We start from the raw sequence: 22,936 nt of genomic DNA on the forward strand, positions 1-22,936 counted from the left end.
AGGAAAACAAAAATGAAAACGGTTTAATCTAGAGGCCGTTCTGGTTGTGCTTATACACATAAACATATAAGAAGAGATAAGAAACGTTTATTTGTATTTATTGTGGAATTGTTTAATATAGCCCGGGATAGGTTCTGTTTTCTGTTACAATAATTTTGAACCGTCCCTTTCTTTTCGTGGTATCCTCCAGGTGGTGCCTGGAGATCTTCTGGAATTACATCTGATCAGATCCCCTGGCAGCTTCCGAGGGTGGAGTCTATGGCTTTATAGCCAACTGAGGCCCTTCCATTCCCTAAAGCCCATCCTACCCAAATTCCACTCCCCAAATGTCCAGGTATTTCCAATGCTGAGTTGGCAACCTTGTGCTCTTCACCGCAGTTCCTTCCTAAAGGCAGCAAAACTCTGTCCACGGAGGGGCTGGTGATGCAGCAAGAAGGGCCTGGGACTCTCCCAAGGATCTGAACCGTGGGGTGTGACAAAGAACTTGCAAGCCTAGGAGTGTGGTCCAGAAGAATGCAATTGATTATCAAAACCTAATTCTCAGTGGGATCCACAGAGGGTTATGATGCGTCACTGGAGCTGACCTTTTATTCCTCCATCTTTCTGTCCCAGCATGATTAGCTTTGCAACTAGGGATTGTGTCTGAAGGATGTACTGTTTTGTGAGCATTCCTGCCTGCTGCGTTCTGCCTGAAGAGAAAACAGTAATGACAGCAAACCGCCCAGCCATGATGCCAGTGTGACAGGTTGTGAGTTTCCTGCATTCTGTGGGGGGTTGGACTAGATGACCCCAGAGATCCCTTCCAGCTCTATGATTCTAAGAATTCTTCTGTTTATCTCTGAATGAAGTATTTGACTCTGCACTGTAACACAGAACGGAATGAACTGTTTAATCTCTAGAGAATGCTCAGGGCCATCTTCCTTTACTTCTGCAGAATCCCTTGGGCCCATTTGACTTGGCCCGTCTGGGGCCTGCCAAGCCTTTCCAGTGATGTCATCTTACTATTTGCTTCATGTAGTAAAATGATTTCACTCCTGATGCACATACTATGTGCCACCCTTAATATATTTGCCTATGGAAAATGTGCTTATTTAAAGTAATTTTAGCTCATCTTTCTGAAATATTGTAGCAGAAACTCAGTGACATACAGCAAAATGGAAAGTTGAAAAGAGCCAGTGGACCATAATGGTTATGGAGCTGGTCTTGAATCCAGGATCCTGGGTTCAAATTCCTGTGGAATCTTGCTGGGTGACCTTGGGCCAGTCACACACTCTCAGCCTAACCTCACGGGGCTGTTATGAGGACAAAGGGGAGGAGATCAATGTCAGGCTCTTTGGGTTACCACTCACGGGAAAGAAGTATAAATGCCATAAGTTTTTAAATGTGTGCATTACAGTAAGTCCTAAACAGCATAAAATAGTCTTCCTTTGCACTGTGTTCCCTAGAGATCCTGCAAAAAACAAATGGGTATTTGGGGTTTTTAAAGAAGCATTAACAGTGTCATGCCAGAATATGAATTCCAGGAAGTGGATTCCAAAGCTACACAGTATAGCACCAAGAAGCTCCTCTTCTGCACCAATAGTATCCTGATTTCTTTCCATTTTAGGAGCCAGCTTAGTGTCATGGTTAAGAGCAGCGGCCTTTAATCTGGAGAGCCAGGTTCGATTCTCCACTCTTCCACATGCAGCCAGCTGGGTGACCTTGGGATATTCACAGTTCTCTCAGAGCTCTCTTAGTCCCACCTCCCTCCCAGTGTGTCTGTTGTTGGGAGGGGAAGGGAAAGCAATTGAAAGTGGCTTTGAGACTCTTCTGGGTAATGAAAAGCAAAGTATAAAAACTGACTCTTTTTCTTAGTCTTAATGATGGAGCCAGCAGACTTTCCTCCGCAGGGATTCAGGAGCTCTCAGAGGCTGTACATGCAGAGGCCAATGCCAACATCCCGAATTGAGCCTGGAAGCTAACTGGGAGATTATCTGCCACCGGAAGACTGTCTTCATGTGTATTTAAAAGATGCTCCAGTTGGTGCAACCTGGTACAAAGGGGAAGAGAGCATATTAGGCCTGCTTGGACTGTTCTCCTTTCTGCTCCATACTGCTGAGAGTCCAGCTGCACCAACTGGAACTTCTTTCGAAGGAACACAGGTGGACATTCTAAGGAACATGGTGCCCTTGATCTCTGATGACTTTCCTTTGGGGGGGGGGGGCATTCACCAATTCCGTTCTATTTCTCCTAAGTAAGCTAAGCCTAGGATAGTCCTCTGTTTTCTTGCTCTGTTTTTCAGCAAGGGTTGTCTCTATCAGTCTGTTTTCCTGAACTTGAACGCATCTTGGGTAAAATAACCATAGTGTTTTTCCTTAGATTAATCTTAGTATATTATAGATGTATGACCTCATCTTCTTTGTTCATGTAAACTGGACAGAAGACAACTTCTCTTATAGCCTGGCTAATGGTTAGTAAATATTGGCTTGCAATTAATCTAAAGCAGGGGTAGTCAAACTGCGGCCTGCCAGATGTCCATGGACTACAATTCCCATGAGCCCCTGCCAGCATTCGCTGGCAGGGGCTCATGGGAATTGTAGTCCATGGACATCTGGAGGGCCGCAGTTTGACTAAAGAGTAAGGAATCACTAGTTTCACTGTCAGTATTAGATACTTTTAAACGAGGATGGATTTACCTCCCCTGCTCATAGATAAGCTGAATTCACTTGATCTGGATTGTAACTCCCCTCTGGCTTTAGGGAAGAGTTTGGTTCGTAGCCGTCTTGTGGTGGAAGAATGGTGTGATCTTCAGGAAGGGGTGCATACTTTAATCAATACCGGTTACCATATTATTTCTATAGTATCATGGTATCATGCTATCAGAGATTTTTTCCCTTGCAAGAATGGATTCACTCTCTCTTGCTGTTTTACATGAATGATTTACAGGCCAAGAAATCGTTCTAGACTTTGTATCTGTGATAAGTCTTCTGTAAAAACTATTGAGCATTTCTTCTTTTTCTGTGTAATTTATTTGGAAAAGAGAAGAAAATTTCTGGATTCTCATCTGAATAAAAAGCCAGCCTTCTCGTCTATCATTTAATGACTCTATTAGTGGATCTGGATTTTAATATGGTATTAATGGTACAGGTAAAGGTATCCCCTGTGCAAGCACCGAGTCATGTCTGACCCTTGGGGTGACGCCCTCTAGCGTTTTCATGGCAGACTCAATACGGGGTGATTTGCCAGTGCCTTCCCCAGTCAGGACCGTTTACCCCCCAGCAGCAAGCTGGGTACTCATTTTACCGACCTCATGGTCAGAGCTTCAGACAGCATGTTGGATGCCTTACTACCCTGTGCCACAAGAGGCTCTTAATATGGTATTAGATGCATGCAAATATACAGCTGCTGCAATTAAACTTCATTTGTTTTTAATGTCTTTTTCTGATCAAGCAGCCTCTTGACTGGGATGGGAACATGAATGGGTACAAAGTGACCAGAATCTTTGAATAACAAACCCAGATGCTATCTTTGGCCCTGAGGTAAACCAGGCTGCCTTCTTTCTGAGGCTCCTGTGCATCGTTTTCATGCCCTAGCAAGACAGTGCTGGCATGCCCACAGGCCTTGCTACTCTGGGCAGCAGCCGGAGGATAACGCTAGCCGCCCACTCCTGCCTCATGAATGGCCAGGAGCCTCCTGGGTTCCTCATTGTGCCACCCCCCCCCCCCACCCACAGACACCAGGGGCTATTTGCCACATAGATGGCTTAGAGGAGACTTTGGAACCGAGTTTGCTGCAGAGGCCACACAAGAGCCGAGAGACTGGTCTTACTTTCTAGACACTTTATTTTGTTTTGCCAAATGACAGAAGAAGGATCAACACAGAGCAGGCGGGCAGCCCTTATCATCTTAGGACATTCCTAAGGCTGTCTTTTTGTCTTGGTGGGTGAATAGATGGGCCATTTCTCTCACATTCATTCATTAGCTCATCCTCTCCTTCCTTCTTTCTCACACCAGTGCTTTCCTTCCTTTTCCTCTGATACGAATAAATGCCACAGCAAAGTAATTTTAGAACCTACTGGGGACTCAGCTGTTCTAAGAGCCAAGATGAGGAGGAATCTCTGGACCAGGAAGTACACGTTCAGTTTCTCGTCACAGACCTGTGAGTAGGCAAGTTTGGTGGAAAGGAGTGGTGGCAGGGGGCAGGGCGGGGCGGGTGCTTCATAACTCTTCGGTTTCTCCTGCCAGCGGCACGTTCACCTCGATGCTGTATTCCGCAGGTTCTCCTGAAGCCAACCAGGGGACTGGGGTTCTGTTGAATGAAGGCCTGTTGGTGACCTCTTGGTTATACACAACCACAGGCTCAGGGGCCAAGGGACCAGCATCGAACTCCGGCATCTGGAAGGTCATCAGCTTGATTGCCTTCTCATATCCCCCATAAGGAACTGCAGTTCTAGAGCAGAGTGGAAAGGAGAAAGGGCAGTCAAGGTTTTGGGGAAATAATGCTTCAAGGCCATTCCCCACTGGGCCAATTCATGGATAGGCAAGCCTCTAGCTCAGGGGTAGTCAAACTGCGGCCCTCCAGATGTCCATGGACTACAATTCCCAGGAGCCCCCTGCCAGCGAATGCTGGCAGGGGCTTCTGGGAATTGCAGTCCATGGACATCTGGAGGGCCGCAGTTTGACTACCCCTGCTCTAGCTGCAGATAGTGGCTGGGGCCAGGTGGCACTTTTACACAGCAAGCCTTCTGAGTGGTCCCTGGAGTTTAGATTGGCTGTGAAATTTTTATAAAGGTTGCTTTTGGCAGCAGCTGCCACCATATCACAAAGATCTTCACTGTGTGACTGCAGGTAAGCTGCAGCGGCCATTTTGTGGCTGGCCCCACCTCTTGCAGCAGCTATTTTTTGCCTATGCGTACCGCTCTGCACCAAAATATCCAAAGATGTCCACAGGTTCAAGCTGTAGCAAACTCTCTGATGAAACTAAATCGTTCAGTTTTTTTTCTGTTCTAATATGGAATTTTGTTTTATTCCAGTTCTGTTATCCTGAGATCCAGCACCAATCAGTATGCTGTGTAAGGCTGTGTAATCCACACATTACAAAGTCTAAATGCAGACACTTGCAATGTTGACTCTACAGGAGCTGAGAATTCCATGCTGAGAAGTAAATTCCCTAGCACTTGAAGGTCCAATCTGATTGGAAACTTGGCACAAAAAGAAGAATGCTTAAACACCACCGCACACACCATTCTGTGGCCCCCAATGAGTCTACATTTGCTCTGCTGGGGGAGATTGCACGTACAGATGTCATCACAAAAAAAATCCCAGTTGTAATGGTACAAGGCAAGCCACTTTTCTCTGCATATCACATTCCTGATTCAAATCAGTCCTAGGCATTCCTGGGAATTAAGTTACAAGCACAAAACCGCCTTACCCAGTTTGTCACCAGTTCTCATTCCAACCACATGGTCTTTGCAACACTTGATTTGGCCCTTTCACAACTGTCCTGCAATGTGGGGTGCACCCAGCAGCAGGTTCCCTGATGGGGCTCTGGATGTACCTGGGCATTGATCAATTCCAGTGTTATGAGGTCTAAAACTGAGACTAAAAGAACTTGACCTTTGCACAACTGGATGGGAATGTGGCTGGGGGGGGGGTCAGTGATCCTGGTAATAGAGTCTGTGGATATGGACATTGGGGATGGATGCAGTTAGTGGTGGTGCCTGGAGTGGAGTTCTCCCTAGTGCTGGGTTTGAACTGGTTTGAGAAACAAAACCTGGGAGTAGAGTGGAGGGTCCAAATCTTAGCTTTCCGAGACTGCAGGTGAAGTTCCCACTGCAGGAGCCTGTTAGCTGAACTGCTGAACTGTCTCCTGCCAATGAGGTCAAGGTGTCGGCACAAGGGGGAATTGGCTGAACGGGTGTAGCAGCCAAGAACCTAAGGGAGCGTCCCAAGGAGTACCAGTGATGTCTTTGAAAAGTGGGAATATAATAAGTTACCTCCTATCACAGCTTTATGTCATGAGCCTGAAAGAGATGGTAAAGGTTTGATGAGAGGAGCCTGCTCCGGTGTGGCAGCCACAGTGTTGTTTGCAAAGATAACGGATGGAATCCTGTGTTTGTGAATGTATTACAGAGGTTTAAATGCCATTTCGACCACCAACGTATACCTTCTTCCCTGATTAATGACTTGCTAGGGCATTTGGAGGTAGGGAAGATTTTTACCAAATTGGATCTGAGGGAGTTGTACTATAGAGTTCGCATAAAACACCATGAATAGAAGACTGCTTTCAATACCCCCAGGGACAGTTTGAGTATTTGGTGATGCCATCTGAATAACAGAATCCTAGAGTGAGAAGGGGCTATGCAGGCCATCAAGTCCAAGCTCCTGCTCAATGCAGGATCAGCTTAAAACAGCCATGGTAAGTATCTGTCTCATCACTGCTTAAAAACTGCCAGTGAGGGGGAGCTCACTACCTCCTTAGGCAGCCCATTCCACTGCTGACATATTCTGACTATGAACTCTCCCCCCTGATATCTAGCCAGTACTGTCCCACATGTTGTTTCGATCCATTACTGCCAACAGAGCTGCCAACAGGGCTGTGTGGAGCCCCCAGGGTGTTTATGAACTTCATCGACAAAGTGTTGCATGATTTATTATTCAAAGGAGTGCTTTAGTGAGGGCAGTCTTCAAACTGTTGAGGGACAATCAGCTATATACCAAACTCCCAAAACGGGAATTCTACAAGGAGAATAAAAATGAAAGAGAAGGGAGGGGGCACAGAAACCCAGCTCTAAATCGCAGGGTCGCAATGAGTGCTGAAAGACTTTTGATTAACTCAAAGAGAAGTTCACCACTCAACTCATCCTCTAACACAGGGGTAGTCAACCTGTGGTCCTCGAGATGTTCATGGACTACAATTCCCATGAGCCCCCTGCCAGCAAACGCTAACAGGGGGCTCATGGGAATTGTAGTCCATGAACATCTCGAGGACCACAGGTTGACTACCTCTGCTCTAACATACCAACCCTGAGAGCAGTTCATTGTCTAAGTGGACTCAAGTGATGTGGCAATGGGCACAGTTCTCCTACACTACAGCATGGTGCGGGGTGATGCCTTCATCTATATGCTTACCTGTCTAGAAAGTTAAACAACACGGACTGGACTGGGCTATTTGGAAGAAGGAAGCTTCTGCCATCAAATTAACCGTATCTACTTGGCAGTAATGGCTTAAAAATGGGGAAATCTATTTCAAGGTATGGGCAGAGCACAAAAAATCTAGAAGCCCTTAAGCAGCCCTGCAAACTGAGCACCAAGCAAGTGCATTGTGCAGAATTCTTTTCTCGGCTCTCTTTACTATGAAATATCTGCCTGGAAAGCAGAACTTCCTGGCTGATGCATCGTCCCATCTTTCCCAGCATGAAACCCAATGGGAGGCAGTTGTGGAAACTCTTTTCTCCCCACAACAAGTGGGAGTTCTTGTTGTAACAAAGAGCAAAAGGAAACTAAGGGGTCTCCCCCCAGGAAAGGCTCCAGTGAGAGAAGCTCCTGGTTGGCTTCAGGTGTATTGGGGGGCCAATCCTGACTTCCTGGAACTTAAGACAGACCTTGTGGAGCAGGATAGGTTGTTTTTCAAAGGGTATCGGTTGCATGTGCCAATAGCTGCCAGGAAGCAGTTTCTACAGTTATGTCATGACAGAAAAGCTCCTGGATTCTTTGGCACTTTCTTGTAGGCAATTCTGGTGGCCTGCAATGAGGTAAGACATTGAAACTTATGTTCAAGGATGTGTGACTTGCCTAACCTTGAAGACGCTGAAGGACAAGCCCCCTGGTCTCATCAAACCCTTGGAGATGCCTACCTTCTCATGGACTGTCATCACTATGGATTTTATGACTCATCCGCCTCCTAGTCAGGGCAAAACAGCTATTTGGGTAGTTGCAGTTTTGTTCTCTAAACAGGCCCATTTTGGGCCTTATGTCTCCCCCCCCCATTGTTCAGAAACTGCCCTCCATGTTTGTACAGCATATATTTAGATCACATTCTTCGCCTATCAAAATAATCTTAAACCCCAGCGTACAGTTCAAGGAGCTCTTGCAACTGTTGGGAATTGCGCAAAGCTTGAGTCAGAAATGAACACCCAAGCTGAGAGGGGTTTTCAGATACTTTATAAATTATCAACAGGAGCTCCTCCCATTTCTGAATATTCATATGATAATGTGATACATCAAAGCACAGGGATGTCCCCTTTTGGAGTGGTGTATGGTGTGGGAATGAAACCCTTGTGTCTCTTTGAGAAGGCTTTGGACAGCCCAACGGACTTACGTGAGGGGGCTTACTGCATCAGAAAGCATTGGTCCTATTTAGTGACTGCTCTAGATTATGCTAAGGAAGTGTACAATCTATGAAAGGATAAAAAGTGGACCCTTGCGCTGCCTTCCCAGCTGGCAGATCAAGTGAATTTCTCCAATGAACATCTTAAGTGTCTCCAGCCATCCAGGAAAGTTGGGAAGTGTTTCATGGGTCCATTCTTGGTGACAAATATAATAAATAGAGTGACTGTTAAAGTCCCAACAATTTACAAAAATGTGCACCCTGTTTTCCACTACAGCCTGCTTAAATGTGCCCTGCTCCCGGATGGTTGGCAGGCATCCTGCACCTGAGGATCCCATCCCTGTGATGAATATACACCCTACGAGGTGGGTAAGATCTTGGACTCTTGAATGCATCAAGACAAACTTCAGTACCTTGTGAACTGGAAAGTGTTCCCCAAGACTGAATGGGAATGCAGATGAGTGTTCCACAGTATTTACCCCATTAAGTCTGCTCCCTGAAAATGAGGGGGGGATAGGTGTCTTGGAGAGGCCGGGTGTCAAACCAAGCTTTTGCCATGACCATTATATCTAGGGTTGGGCGCTTCGGCGTCTGAAGCGGCCAACCCTAATTATAACTCTATTTTATGTGTTAACGTTTTGCTTAGGCTGTTAGTAGGGGAGGGGAGAAATGATTTCACTGAGGGTGAAATGGGGTGTGTGGGGCTGGTATCTGTCTGCTTATTGGGAATGTCGACTGGAACCTCACAGTAGGTTAGATTGAAAGAGAGTGGTTGATCCATGAGCTCCCAGGCTGAGTGTGAACGTGAACCCAGGTCTCTCCAGCAAGCTCAACTAATCTATCCATTTTGCTTCCTTACCTGTTAAAAGATTTGTAAGAGCAGAGATCTGCTCTGGAGCCATATGACAAGAGATCAATAGTGAATTCACTTTTTTCCTGAGGGGTGAGGCCAAGAGCTCTTTCCCACGGAGAGATATAGGTCTTGAAAATGGAGATGTGTTTCCCACTCCCAGCCTTATTGTCACCTGTTTTAAAAGGATGGCAAAGAATAGGTTAAGAGGGGCAAATATTGTCTTCTCTATTTCATAGAATCATAGAGTATGAAGGGGTCTACAGGGTCATCTAGTCCAACCCCCTGAACAATGCAGGAAATGGCCACAAGAGCCAGACACCTACACAATCCCTTCTGCCCACCCACTCACAATCTGCTTAAGTTCACAGAATTAATCTGCTTAAATTCACTAGCATTTAAGTAGGAAAAACCGAATACACCAATATAAGATGGGGAGAGACTTGTCTTGGCAATAGTATGTGCAAAAAGGATCTAGGAGTCTTAGTAGACCACACATTGAACATGAGTCAGCAGTGTGACTCGGTGGCTAAAAAGGCAAATGGGATTTTGGGCTGTATCAAATGGAGTATCTTGACCAGGGGAGGTGATGGTACCACTTTACTCTGTTCTGGTTCGGCTTCACTTGGAGTCCTGTGTTCAGTTTTGGGCACCCCAGTTGAAGAGGGATGTTGACAAAGTGGAACATGTCCAGAGGAGGGCAACAAAGATGGTGAGGGGTTTGGAGACCAAGATGTATGAAGAAAGGTTGGAGGATCTTGGTCTGTTTAGCCTAGATAGGAGACGACTGAGAGGGGATTTGATAATCATCTTCAGGTATTTAAAAGGGTGCCATATGCAGGATGGAGCAGAATTGGTCTCTCTTGCCCCAGAGGGACCAGAATGAATGGGATGAAATTAATTCAAAAGAAATTCCATCTAAACCTCTGGAAGAAGTTCTTAAAGTGGTTTCTCAGTGGTTAAAGTGGTTAAAGTGGTTTCTCAGTGGAACAGGCTTCCTCAAGAGGCAGTGGGTTCTCCATCTTTGTAAATTTTTAAACAGAGGCTAGATAGCCATCTGACAGAGAGGCTCAAGGGGGTGGCAGGTTACAGTAGATGAGCGATAAGGTTGTGAGTGTCCTGCACGGTGCAGGGGGTTGGATTAGATGACCCAGGGGTCCCTTCCAACTCTATGATTCTATGATTCTATGAATTAGCCTTTTTGTTTAGATGGCTATCTACCCTCTGCTTAACAACATCCAAAGAAGGAGAACGCTCCACATCCCGAGAAAACCTGTTCCACTGAGGAACCGCTCTAACTGTCACTTGCATGCTTGAAGTGAGGCAAATATATTTATAGAAAGTTCTTTGGGCAAAATGATAGGGGAAAAAAACAGCCAAAGAAAGCCAAGGATTTCTTGCAATGAAATTCAATTTTTATACCGAAGGAGAGAGAAAAGAATGGCCAAATACTGTGCACAGCATTAATAATCTGGGTCCAGTTTTTTACACGTAGACATCATTTGTTCACAGCAATGTAGTAGGTTTTTCACAATCCAAAACATTTTAGCAAATACTGGAGTAATACAAGACAAGAAAGGTCTGACAAGGAATGGCACTATGCAAAGAGAGGTTTTGTGAGTCATTACTCCCTTCTTCAGATACAGCTCAGATGTGAATCCATCTCAGACAGAGGAGTGATTCAGAGGCTGAATGACAATAGCAGGTTTGATTGGATTAGGTGTGATACCCAGAGGGAAAATGGGTGTAAAGAAAACACTGTTGGTAATGTGTCAGGAAACCTGGGTCTCGATTTGGTCCAGGAGAATGCATTGCCTTGACCTTCATGACCAGTTGCACTTCAGCATTCTCTCTTGCCAGAGACCTGTTACATTTAGGTCAGCAACTGAATTTCCTGGGAGGTTAAAATGTTCTCCCATAGAAAAACTGTGGGAAGACTCCTCTGCACATCACACCTAGTCCAGTCAAGCCTGCTTACTGTCCTTTCCCACTGTTCTTTGCTTGCTGTTGTCATTCAGCATCTGAAATCACTCTGCCCTGCAAGATGCAAGGACAGATGGACCCACATTCCAGCTGCATTTGGAGAAGTGATCAGTGGCCCCCAAAAGCTCCTCCCCCGGCACCAATTTTGTTAGTCATTAAGGTACTACTGGTCTCTTGCTCTCATCTACTGCTCTAGGCTAACACAGCTACCCAACTTGATCCAGTGCACATCAGAATATGTTTTGCTGTATGACGTAAAAATCCTTGGGTATGATGTTTTGGCCACTGCTTTATTACGTGTTAGTGCTGGTGGGTGAATTGAATTTTTAATCACATGTTTTCTATATTGGCTCCAATATTCAACTGAATGGAACTTTTAAAAACCATGTTGAAATTTCTGGGGATAAGTTAGGTGAGCATTAGCAGCTATCTTCTTGCTCTGGTGATGACAACCAGGCTTACCTTGCATTTCTACCTTGTATTCTATGGCACATTTGTTATTGCTGGAATAAAATTATGAAATCCTCTGAGTTGAGGATTAGGTTTTGAGGTAGCATTCATTAGAAAATCCAGCCAATATGGAACCCTAAATGCTGACAAATGAGTCACCTACGTCTTGGGGCTGGCTCCTCAGCCCACAGGCCTAATGTAACTGGAATTATGACTATGAATGTTTTAGAGAGTGCTACTTCATATGGATTTCTGTATGTTGTTTTCTGATGGCCCATGTTGAGCAAGACATCATTTCTGAAAAGTTCTGAAAAGTATTCTTTAGATCAGTGGTCCCCAACCCCCGGTTCGGGGACCGGGACCGGTCCATGGATCAGTCGGTACCGGGCTGCGGCTCCTCCTCATCCTCCTCCCCGGCTGCTGCCTCGGGGGCTTCCCTGCCACTCTGCCGCCGGTTCACCTTTGGTGCTCTCCAGCGGCCACCATGGCTGGGGCTCCCCCTCAGAGTGGCACTGCGCAGCTGCTGCTGGCAGCACCCCCCAGTGGGCAGTGGGAAGTCAGGGGCACTGGCGGGAGAGCAAGTGGAGCAGGGGCTCAAGCAGCGGCGATGGCGTCCCTCAGCAAAAGACTACCCCTTCCCCGGGCCTCAGTAAAATTGTCAAGCGTTGACTGGTCCCCGGTGATAAAAAGGTTGGGGACCACTGCTTTAGATGATTTTTTTTCATTCATCTCCCTTTGCGATGTCTGGCAGTATAAATTACGAATACGACTATTGTGAGTATCCAGAGCATGGGAAATTCTGTAGAGGACGGGATTCATGTTCTATCTTGCTCTGTTGGGACCCATCTGTTGGGAGGGACAGGTCAGCTCCTGACCTCTTTCCTCTCTGAATCTTTCCTTGATGAACATGCAGCAATACTTGCCTTTTCCACTGGTGTTTTCACTTCCTCCACCGTCCACTCCTCCCCCTGTGCCAGCAGTGCCCTCGGGGTGGCCAGTTCCCGTCCCCCCGACTGCCGTTCCTCCAGGTCCACCTTTGCTCCCAGGCTTTGGAGGAGGGTTGGGAGGGAACTGCAGTTTGCTGGATCCATACGGCCCCACGGTTATGCCGCTCACCATCCTCCCTCCACTGTGTGAGTAACTGTGAGCATCCATCCCATAATGTCCCCCCATCGATGGGATGAACCTCTGAAAATTATCCTGAGGGGGGGGGGGAGAGAGAGAGAGAGAGAGAGGGAGGGGGGAGAGAGAGATTATTAATTGGGATTAGGATCTGCACACAGGGCTTTAGAGACAGCCTCCTGGCCCTTCTTCCTGGCAGACTTGTTCTGGCGGCTTGTGCTGGGGCCAGGCTGGACCAGTGTCTCAGAAATCACAACTAGTTGGCATTTATTTGTCATGTATTTATTTTACTAAAACATTTATAACCTGTTTTTCTTTGCGGTTCAAAATGGTTTAAAATAAAACTTAAATGTATTTTCAGTGTAAACCTAGTAAAATATTTATTATTTAAAAGTGAGTCCCATGCTTTCATCTGCCTCAGGGTCCTAGCATGGAAGCCATAAGGTCCCAAACCTTGTTGAGCCAGTGGGCAGTTTTGGAATTTCAGGCATGGACACCACCATAAGATTAATGCCAGGCTGGGGGATGAGACATGGCCCACCACAAAATGGCGACGCAGAAGTGTGAATTTCCAATCCAAGCAGCTCTTTCCAGATGGGTGCTTCTTGCAGACACAATGGTGGTGCCTCTTGGCTTATTCTGAAGGGTCTGCTGCTCTGAGGAAGTGGAAGGAAACATGGACTGGTGGTTTGCCTTGGTGAAGAGAGGTCTTGGAGAATAAGGAAATGGTGGGTGTCATGATACCACTGAGCTAGTGCTCCTTGTCTTCTGGTTTAACATGCTTCTTTAAAGATGTCTCTCAAGACAGTTCGGGAAGTCTTGCCGTGCTGTCTTTAAGAATGCCTGGAGAAACAAGCGCATTCGCCATCCTGGCTCCTGAGTTGGGGGGCTCAGATGGGTGAACAGGGAATGCAGCCTGACAGCAGCAGGGATAATGGAAGGGGGAAACTCAGCCACCTCTCCTTTCTCTCCCCAGATCTACAAACAGAAACCATAAGTTTATCCTTCTTCACTGTAGGACTGACCAAGGTTGATTCTCTGCCTCTTCCTCTCTATCTATTCCCTGACTACCCAAACTCTGCTTGAGCAGGAGTCATTCTATATTAAGTACAACATTGACCTACTGTGGATCTAGCATTGTGAAACAGCTTCACTTTTCTAAATCTATGGAATTCCATGATCTTAAGAATTGAGGCTTTTGAACTCTGGTGCTGGAGAAGACTCTTGTGAGTCCCTTGGACTGCAAGGTGAACAAACCGGTCAGTCCTAGAGGAGATCAGCCCTGACTGCTCCTTAGAAGGCCAGATCCTGAAGATGAAACTCAAATACTTTGGCCTCCTCATGAGAAGGAAGGACTCCCTGGAGAAGAGCCTAATGCTGGGAGCGATCGAGGGCAAAAGAAGAAGGGGACGACAGAGAATGAGGTGGCTGGATGGAGTCACTGAAGCAGTCGGTGCAAACTTAAATGGACTCCGGGGAATGGTAGAGGACAGGAAGGCCTGGAGGATCATTGTCCATGGGGTCGCGATGGGTTGGACAGGACTTCGCACCTAACAACAACAACAAAGAAGGGTGTGACTCTGGGTTGCATTCTTTATCCTTAAAAAAAAAAGCAGAAACTTGTTATTGGTTTACTAATTTGTTACAAGAACTGACTCATGACAGGCTGTGTTGTACATCCAATTAATACAGTACACAGCAGGAAGCTTAAGATTTAGAAATGTTTGAATGGTGTGTTTGTGTGAGTACATGAAAGCAGTTATTAGTGTGGGAACAGGGAAGCCACAGAAATACAAGGGTGTCTCTGTTTTTCTCCACACCTAAGTGGTTAGTCATCCACTGATGTTTTGGAGGCCTTGGAAGATGTCAGAGGACACAGGTTCCTAGGAAAGTTTAACAGGGCTTGGGTAAGGTCTGAGCTGGCTGGCCCGAGGGGAGAGCCAGCCCAGTTACAACAACAGACATGTCAGAGTACCTGGCAGAGACAGCCTGATGGGACCCGGTTGGACTAACAGTACTTCTGTAAAGAGCAGACAATCCAGGTGCCCAGCCCTCTCTGCCTGTTCAGATGGGAGATACTTTCTGGATAGCAGTGTGTGCAAGTGAGATTTTTGGGTACTTGTGGACTATAAGCTAAATATGAGCAGGAAGTGTGATGCAGTGGTAAAGAAGGCAAAGAAGGTACTTTGTGCAGTTTCAAAGGCCTCACTTCAAAAAGGATGTGGACAAAATTGAGAGGGTACAGAAGAAAGTGATGAGGATGATCAAGCCCTAGGAGGAAAGGCTGAGGGACCTGGGGATGTTCAGGCTGGAGAAGAGGAGGTTGAGAAGGGACATAATTGCACTCTTTAAATATTTGAAAGGCTGTCTCTTGGAGGAGGGTAGGGAGTGGTTCCTCTTGGCCGCAGAGGAAAGGACACGCAGTAATGGGTTTAAACTACTTGTAGAATGGTACCAGGTAGATATGAGGGGGGAATTCCACATTCAGACTACTTCAGCAGTGGAATCAGCTGCCTAAGGAGATAGTGAGCTCCCCCCTGCTGGCAGTCTTCAAGCAGTGGCTGGACATCTGGACAAGTCCAGAAGAGTGGGAATACTGCAGAGAGGTAAGAGGTAGATCATACTCGCCTCCACCCGCCTCAAGTGTATGAACTGCGTTTGGAGTCGCCATTTCCTGGTCCCTACCCACAGATGCCTTACGGAGGGAAGGTCTAGAGCAGGGGTAGTCAAACTGCGGCCCTCCAGATGTCCATGGACTACAATTCCCAGGAGCCCCTGCCAGCGAATGCTGGCAGGGGCTCCTGGGAATTGTAGTCCATGGACATCTGGAGGGCCGCAGTTTGACTACCCCTGGTCTAGAGGCTGCTTGTTTCTGAACTAGTACAGACTGACAAACTTTACTTAAGTTGAAAAGAATGCTGATGAGATTGGAGAGCCTCCTTTAAAGTTGTGTGGGCATATATGTGAAAAAGAGAAAGAGGCCAGGTCCCAAATAAGGAGAGGAACTGGATGACAGAAAACATGGTCCCTGCCTGCCTGCCTGCCTGCCTGCCTGCCTCTCTATGTATGTATGTATGTATGTATGTATGTATGTATGTATGTATGTATGTATGTATGCATGCATGCATGCATGTATCCATCCATCCATCCATCCATCCATCCATCCATCCATCCATCCATCCATCCATCCATCCATCCATCCATGCTTTTATTAACCACCACTGCCAGACCCTGCCAGCTTGTGGCGGTTTACAGTAAAAATCAATAAAACCACATAAACAATATTGGCAGCAAAATCTAATCTATATCCTTCCCTCCCGTCCATGCCTAATGACAGTAATCCACCACCACCACTCTCAGGAGAGGTATCCAATGCCCAGATGTTTTGCACATGGGAGCCTTCCCCTATAGGGAAGGACTTAATCTTCCTGGCTTGGTCTCAACCAAATGTCTTGTGGAAGAGCTCCACCTTGCAGGCCCTGCCAAATGGTGGTAGTTCCATCAGGGCCTTCAGCTCTTCCAGGAGCTCATTGGGGCCAGAACTGAAAAAACTCTGGCCCTGGTTGAGGCCAGTCGTACCACCCAGGGACCAAGGACAACCAGCACATTCAAACCCGCAGAGCAAAGAGCCCTATGGGGGGCATAAGGAGACAAGTGGTCCCTCTGTGAGATCCAGGCTGCAGATGGCCTTAAAGGTAAGAACCAAACCCTTGAACCTGATCCGGAAGCTAATTGGTAACCAATGCAGCTGCCTCAGTACAGGCTGGATATGGGCCCTCCAAGATGACCTCGAGAAGCCGCATTGGCACCAACTGCATAAAGTGAGTTTCAAAAGTCTAACCTGGAAGTGACCATTTTATGGATCACTGTGACCAAGTGTTCTGGGGACAGGTACGGCACTAGCAGCCTAGCTTGGGGCAGATGGTAAAACACCACTTGGGCTACATTCATGATCTGTGCCTCCATAGATAAGGAGGCGTCAAAGATACACACCTCATTTCTGGTGGTAGGTACAGCCGTTAGCTGCACCCCATCCAGGGAGGTTAGGTGCACTTCCTGATCCTGCCCCCTTCTACCCAGCCTCAGGACCTCCATCTTGGAGAAATTGAGTTTCAAGCGACTCTGACTGAGCCATCCAGACACTGCTTCTCCACTGCTTCTCTCTCCCCCCCCCCAGCGATAAACTCGCCAGACCGCGAGCAAATCGGCTGCCAAAGCGGCTGATAAGCTTGTGGCCCGGCAAGCTTCTTTCTGCTGGAGGGGAGGGGGAGAGGGAAGCGCGGCTGCCAGCATGTGCGGCGGTGCAAATGCACATGCGCAGCAGGTCTGTGCGTGCGCGTTTGCACCCGGTGGGGCCACAGGCATGCAAGCATGTCAGTTTCGTGCATGCGCGGACCTGCTGCATGTGCGCGTTTGTGGCCCCACCAGGGTCGCAAATGCGCATGTGCGGCAGGTCCGTGCATGCGCGTTTGCGCAGGGGCTGCCGCGCATGTGCGGCACCCAGATCGCCCTCCCCCTCACCGGTCCGCAACCCCAAAAATGTTGTGGACCACTGATCTAATCCATTGTGTAGAATGATGAATAATATAAAAAACAATGGGATATCAAATTAATAGAAGCAAATATCACTTTAATTCCTAAAACTTTTACCATACATTAGTGAATTTAGACCTATCACACTTAACATAGACTATAAATTATTTACTTCAATGATTTCCCAAAGATTAAAATTAAAACTAAAAGATCTGATTCATGCAGACCAAGCAGGGTTCCTCCCAAACAGACAGATAAAAGAAAACAGGAGAACATTAATAAATGTGATTGAATATTATCATAACCACCCAGATAAACATTTAGACTTTTGGATATAGAAAAGGCCTTTGATTCTTTGGATTTAAATATTATGTTTGAAGTATTAGAATGAATGGACTGTGGGATTGGATGGATAAGGGAAATATACAAAGTTCAATGTGCTAGTGGATAAATAAATCCTAGTCACAAAATAAGTAGAGGGACAAGACAGGGATGTCCCCTTTCCCCACTACTTTTCATCATGGTATTGGAAATACTGATTAATGATATAAGAGAAGAAAAAAAGATAAGAGGTCCTAGAATTAGAAAAGAGGAAAACAAGATATGCAGGAAGGGTCCAAGCGAGGAAATGTGCCAGCCCAACCTGAACGGAGTGCAGCTTTTATTGGCTTATTCTACCAGGAACCTGGGCGTGATCCTTGATGCATCACTCTCAATGGAAGCTCAGATCATGAGAGTAGCGTGGGCTGGCATTCTGCTATCTTCACCAAGCCAAACTACTAGCACCTTCCTTGGCCCCGGAACACCTAGCCACAGTGATCCATGCGACGGTCACCTCTAGATTGGACTTCTGCAACTTGCTCTATGCAGGCCTGCCCTTAGCCTTGATCCAGAAACTACAACTGGTCCAGAATACTGCTTTAATTTGTTATTATTATTGAAAATCTTACAAAACAAAAAAAGATATAAAACCTATGAAACACTACCACTAACACCACCACAATAAACCCCCAATGAAAAATAATAATAAAGACACCTCCCCTAATAACAAAAAACATACAATGACAAAAAAAATTTTTTGAGAAAAGACCTGTCACCATCTACAAATCAGGTTCTTTAGTTTTCTAGTACAACATGCACAAAAATTATTATTAGAAATGAAAATTTCACAATTATATCTTTCATTGGCCATTCATAATTATATGTCCTTTATTTAAAATCTTTAACCGCTCCTGTGGAGCGGATAAAATAAAGCAGTAAGGGCTAAAGGGGAGGAGATAGGGCAGGCTCTGTCCGGGCTAAAAACGCGGAGGGCCCAATCAGGAGCCACAAAGCGGCTCCTGACTGGGCCCTCTGAGTGTCACTCAAGGGCCAAGCAGCCGCGCGGCTCCCCATTGGCTGGTTGGCCCGGCCTCGCCTGGGCCGGCCGGGGAGTCACCACTCAGAGGAGGAAGCCTTCCCCAGCGGTAAGTCCTCCGGCCGGCTTCCCCTCGCCCAGGGAGCCTTCTGCCAGGCCACAGCGGGCTTAATATCTAGTAATATAATAATGATTCAGGATCCTCACAGCAACATCTTGGAGGTCCCACATTCGGTCCATCCTCCAACAACTGTGCTGTCTACCAGTTGAATTCCAAATCATAATTATGGTTCTGGTAATCACCTTCAAGGCCATACGCGGTCTGGGCTCAGTGTTCCTGAAAGACCGCCTTTCTGCCTTCACCCCTCTGCTACCTACAACTGCCTAATGATCTCTGGCCCCAAGGAAGTTCACTTGAGCTCAACCAGGGCCAGAGCTTTTTCTGTCCTAGCCCCTACCTGTTGAAATGAGCTCCTAGAGGAGATCAGGGTCCTTGTGGAGCTAAAACAATTCCTCAGGGCCTGCAAAAGGGTGCACCTCTGCCCGGCATTTGGTTGAGGTCAACCAGAACCATGACCTTCCTCTGGGCCCCCAAGCCATCCTCCCATGAAAATCATTGCCTGAACCATCCAACCACAGGGCTGTCAGTATTCAGTTGTTACTATTCACTATTGCTCTACTATATTATAATTTTATTGATAACTGTTAACTGTTGCTGTTATTTATAGCCACTGGTTTATAGCCACTGGTATTGTTCCTGTTCCAGGAAGTTCTATGTAAACCACTCTGAGCCTCAGGGGAGGGCAGTAAAACAAACAAACAAACAAACAAACAAACAAACAAACTATATTAGATTTGCATTAAACAATGGATGGCGAAAGTATGCCAAAATTATTAGATAAAAGTCCATCATGACTGTCTTCTCTAGCAGTGGTCCGCAACCTTTTAAAGGCTGCGGACCGGTGTAGGGGAGGGCGATCTGATAGCTGTGCATGCACCTGCACGTGTGCACCTTTGCACCTGCATGTGTGCACCTTTGCACCTGCACGTTTGCACCAGCATGTGTGGCAATTTCACACATGAGCGCATGTGCAGCAGGTCCGTGCATGCATGTGTTGCCATGCGCATTTGCACACATGCATGTGCAGCACATCCACACATGCACTCAATTACCGTGCATGCGCGTTTGCGGCAGTGCACGGCACAAACGTGCATGCACGTACCTGCCATGCATGTGTGTTTGTGCCGGCGGCCGTGCTTCCCTTTCCTCCCCTCGCGCAAAAAGAAGCTTACCAGGCCGCTATGGCGGCCGATTTGCTTGCAGCCTGGGAAATTTCTCACTGCGGGGGGGGGGGGAGGGGGGGAGAGGGAGCCGCGGCCCGGTGGTTGGCAACCACTGTTCTCTAGGACTCAAACAAGTATAGAGGAATCATGGCTTACCTATAAAGAGATATTGGTAGAATTGACAGAAGATGGAAAGACAGAATTTAAAGTAAAATCTTTAGAACAACTACAGGAAGAAATTAAGATTGATGGTTATATGCCTCTGTCCATCGGGAGGTCTAGCAACCCTACAAGGCGTCCACCAGTGATGCTCTCCAGGTGAACTGATCTCTGTTGCCCAGGAATCAGTCGCAATAATGGGAGATCTCCAGCTATCACCTGGAGGTTGGCAACCTTATCTAGAGGAAATAGTTGCTTTGAATAAGAGACTCTGTTGTGTAATCAGCCCCTGAGTCCCCTTTTCCCCCTAAAGCCCACCCTTCCCAGCCTCTGCCCTCAAATCTTCAGGAATCTCCTAACTCAGATCTGGCAGCTCTAAGCCGGGCTGAAGCTGAACCTGGAGCCTGTCCCTCTGGCACCAGCAGCGATCGTACATGCTTCCCAAAGTGCTCAGGGGGCCGCACTCCCTCTGTGCTGCTGCTGCTGCTGTTTCCAAGGACCGCTTGCCTGGTCGACGCAGCAAGGAGAAGCTGTAAACAGGGCTCCCAAGGCCAGCTGTTCAGCCGGCTAAATATAGCCAAGGAGAAGTGAAACCCCCACCGGGCGGGGGGTAAAATTATCTAATACTTCACTCCATGGTTCCTGCAGCGGTGACCAGCTCTTTGCATTGGGTCACTCAAATTGCTAGCTAGGCAAACGGCCATCAGCCAACTGAACTGGCAGAGCTTGGGGGGGGGGGGGGGAAACGTCCCTCCCTCGGAATATATGAGCTTCCCATTTTAAGAACCAGGAGGCTAAAGTTCCCAGGGTGGGGGTGGGGGATGCTTGGGGAAGAGAATTCCCGTTAGGAAGGTTTCATCTGGCCTGGTTGGGAGCAGCAAAAAGCAGGAAGTGACACAGAGGCAAACGGCAGGGAGTGACACAGAAGCAGGTCTTTGGGCATGGGAGGCAGGCTGTGTGATGCTGCTGCCGGACGCAGGGAGCCCCACAGCACAGTGTCTGCCAAGCAGGCTGCACAGCCTTCCCAGAAGGGACCGTTCAGTCATCTACATCTGCTTCTTGCACTGGTCCCTGCAGTACTCACATAGCAAAAGCCCAGAACATGCTGTGTGGTCAGGTCCTTCATGGCCCAGGTGTCACGTGCCACGCCAATGTCTCCCGTTTTCCCCTGGCTGATCACCCCCCTGTTCTTTTTCATGGGTTCTTTGTTCCTGCAGGGTAAGTCAGCTTCCCTTTGAAGCCCTACTTGGCCCAATGTTTTGTTAATGTTATCTCTAACCTTGGGGCTGTAAAACACCCCAGCTCTCAGGGACAACGGAATCTGGGAACTGTTGTAGGCTGCCTGTCTCCGAGTTTGATACACACTTTTCTTGGATGCTTTAAGATGCTTAGGGCTGATCCTGCGTTGAGCAGGAGGTTGGACTAGATGGCCTGTATGGCCCCTTCCAACTCTAGGATTCTATGATTCTATATGTCACAGAAGTTGCAGAATCTTGTTGTGCTCTGGAGGACAGCAATGAACACTGCCGACTCATCCACTGCAGATTCTTGTAGAAAGTGTGATGGTTTTGTGACAGTGTTGGGTGTCAGGCTCAGGTAGTCATTCAGTTTACCAATAAGCATGTTGAAAGAGATGGTCTAGAGGCTGTTGGGAGTCGTCAGGTCTTGGGCAAGTTCAAATGTGACCAGGCCGCAGACATCCAGTAATGTGTTGTGCTGTGTAGTTTGTTCTGTGATGTCGTGGGTGAGGAAGTGGAACTGCCCCATCAGGATGTAAGCCTCCCACTTGGCTGGTTGACTCAGATCAAAGATGACCCCGGGGAGCCATGTTGCTTCCATAAGTCTGAGTCTGCTATCTGAGCAGCATGTTCAGTCTATCAGACAGTCCCATCCTTTGCGGTCAGGCACTGAAGGTGATTTCAGTGGGTCGACGGTCCCTCCATGGCAGCAGGGCTCTGCACCAGTTAATTCCGGGGTTTGTCCCTCCTAGGATGGCAGGGCTCCATGGCGGTGGTTTGTCCAGATGGCAGGGCTCTGCATCTGCAGTGATTCTAGTCGAAGGATGATTACTAGGGCAGCATGCCTGGTGTCACAATCCCATCCTTGTCGCCAATGGTGGATCTTGTGAGTAAAGAACCACAGACACTGGAATTGTTACAGCTCCTTACTGGTGCTAGAATATGATACAAGTTGTATCAAGACCACACTGAAAAACCCTCCAGAAAACCCCAACTTATATACACAAACAAGACAAAGGGAACAGCCATGGCCTTGTGCTATTGGCCAGATCCCACTGATTGGATCCCACAGCGGCAATCCTTGGAGCATGACTGTTAGAACCTGTTGGTGACTTATCCTACCTCAGACGATATGCTTGCTCCTCCGTAGGATCCTGGCCACGTACAAAACACTCACCATGCAAAAATCCAGTCTACAGCCCTCCCATTTGCCCATCGGAATACTATGGGAAGCCTTACTGAAATTAAGGTAAACAACATCAACTGAGTTTCCATGTTCTAATAAGCCTGTCAGTCAGTCAAGGAAGGAAACCAGGTTGGTCTGGCAGGACCTGCTGGAGACAAATCTGTGCTGACTTCCCTGGATCAACAAATTGTCCTTCAGATGATTGCAAATCGCCCCCTTTAAAATCTGTTCCATTATCTTTCCTACAACTGAAGTCAGACTCACTGGCCTGCAGTTTCCTGGGTCATCTCTCCTCCCTTTCTTAAAGACTGGGATGATATTTGCTCTCCTCCAGTCTTCTGGCACCTCGCTAGTTCTCCAAGATGTCCTAAAGATGATGGTCAAGGGTTCTGCAAGCTCTCCAGTTTTTTGAGCACTTATGGCCCAACTGCAGGCTTATTGCTACTGTAAGGTAATTACAGTTCCCT

At 47.3% G+C, this 22,936-nt stretch overlaps 1 protein-coding gene across 2 annotated transcripts in view; it reads right to left on the reverse strand.

The window, feature by feature from the left end:
* Positions 1-3,803: 3,803 nt before the first annotated feature.
* The window catches only part of MYOZ1 (myozenin 1), a 54,753-nt gene continuing 35,620 nt past the window's right edge, over positions 3,804-22,936 (reverse strand). For both annotated transcript variants that reach the window (XM_077346067.1, XM_077346066.1), the window contains 3 exons: positions 12,514-12,790; positions 9,167-9,332; positions 3,804-4,428 (listed from right to left, as the gene is read on the reverse strand). In XM_077346067.1, coding sequence (XP_077202182.1) covers positions 4,197-4,428; positions 9,167-9,332; positions 12,514-12,790 — 675 coding nt within the window. In that variant the 3' untranslated portion in view covers positions 3,804-4,196. The remainder of the gene's footprint in view (positions 4,429-9,166; positions 9,333-12,513; positions 12,791-22,936) is intronic.

Source organism: Paroedura picta, chromosome 7 (genome assembly GCF_049243985.1).
Source record: "Paroedura picta isolate Pp20150507F chromosome 7, Ppicta_v3.0, whole genome shotgun sequence".
In the NCBI taxonomy this organism is placed as follows: Eukaryota; Metazoa; Chordata; class Lepidosauria; order Squamata; family Gekkonidae; genus Paroedura; species Paroedura picta.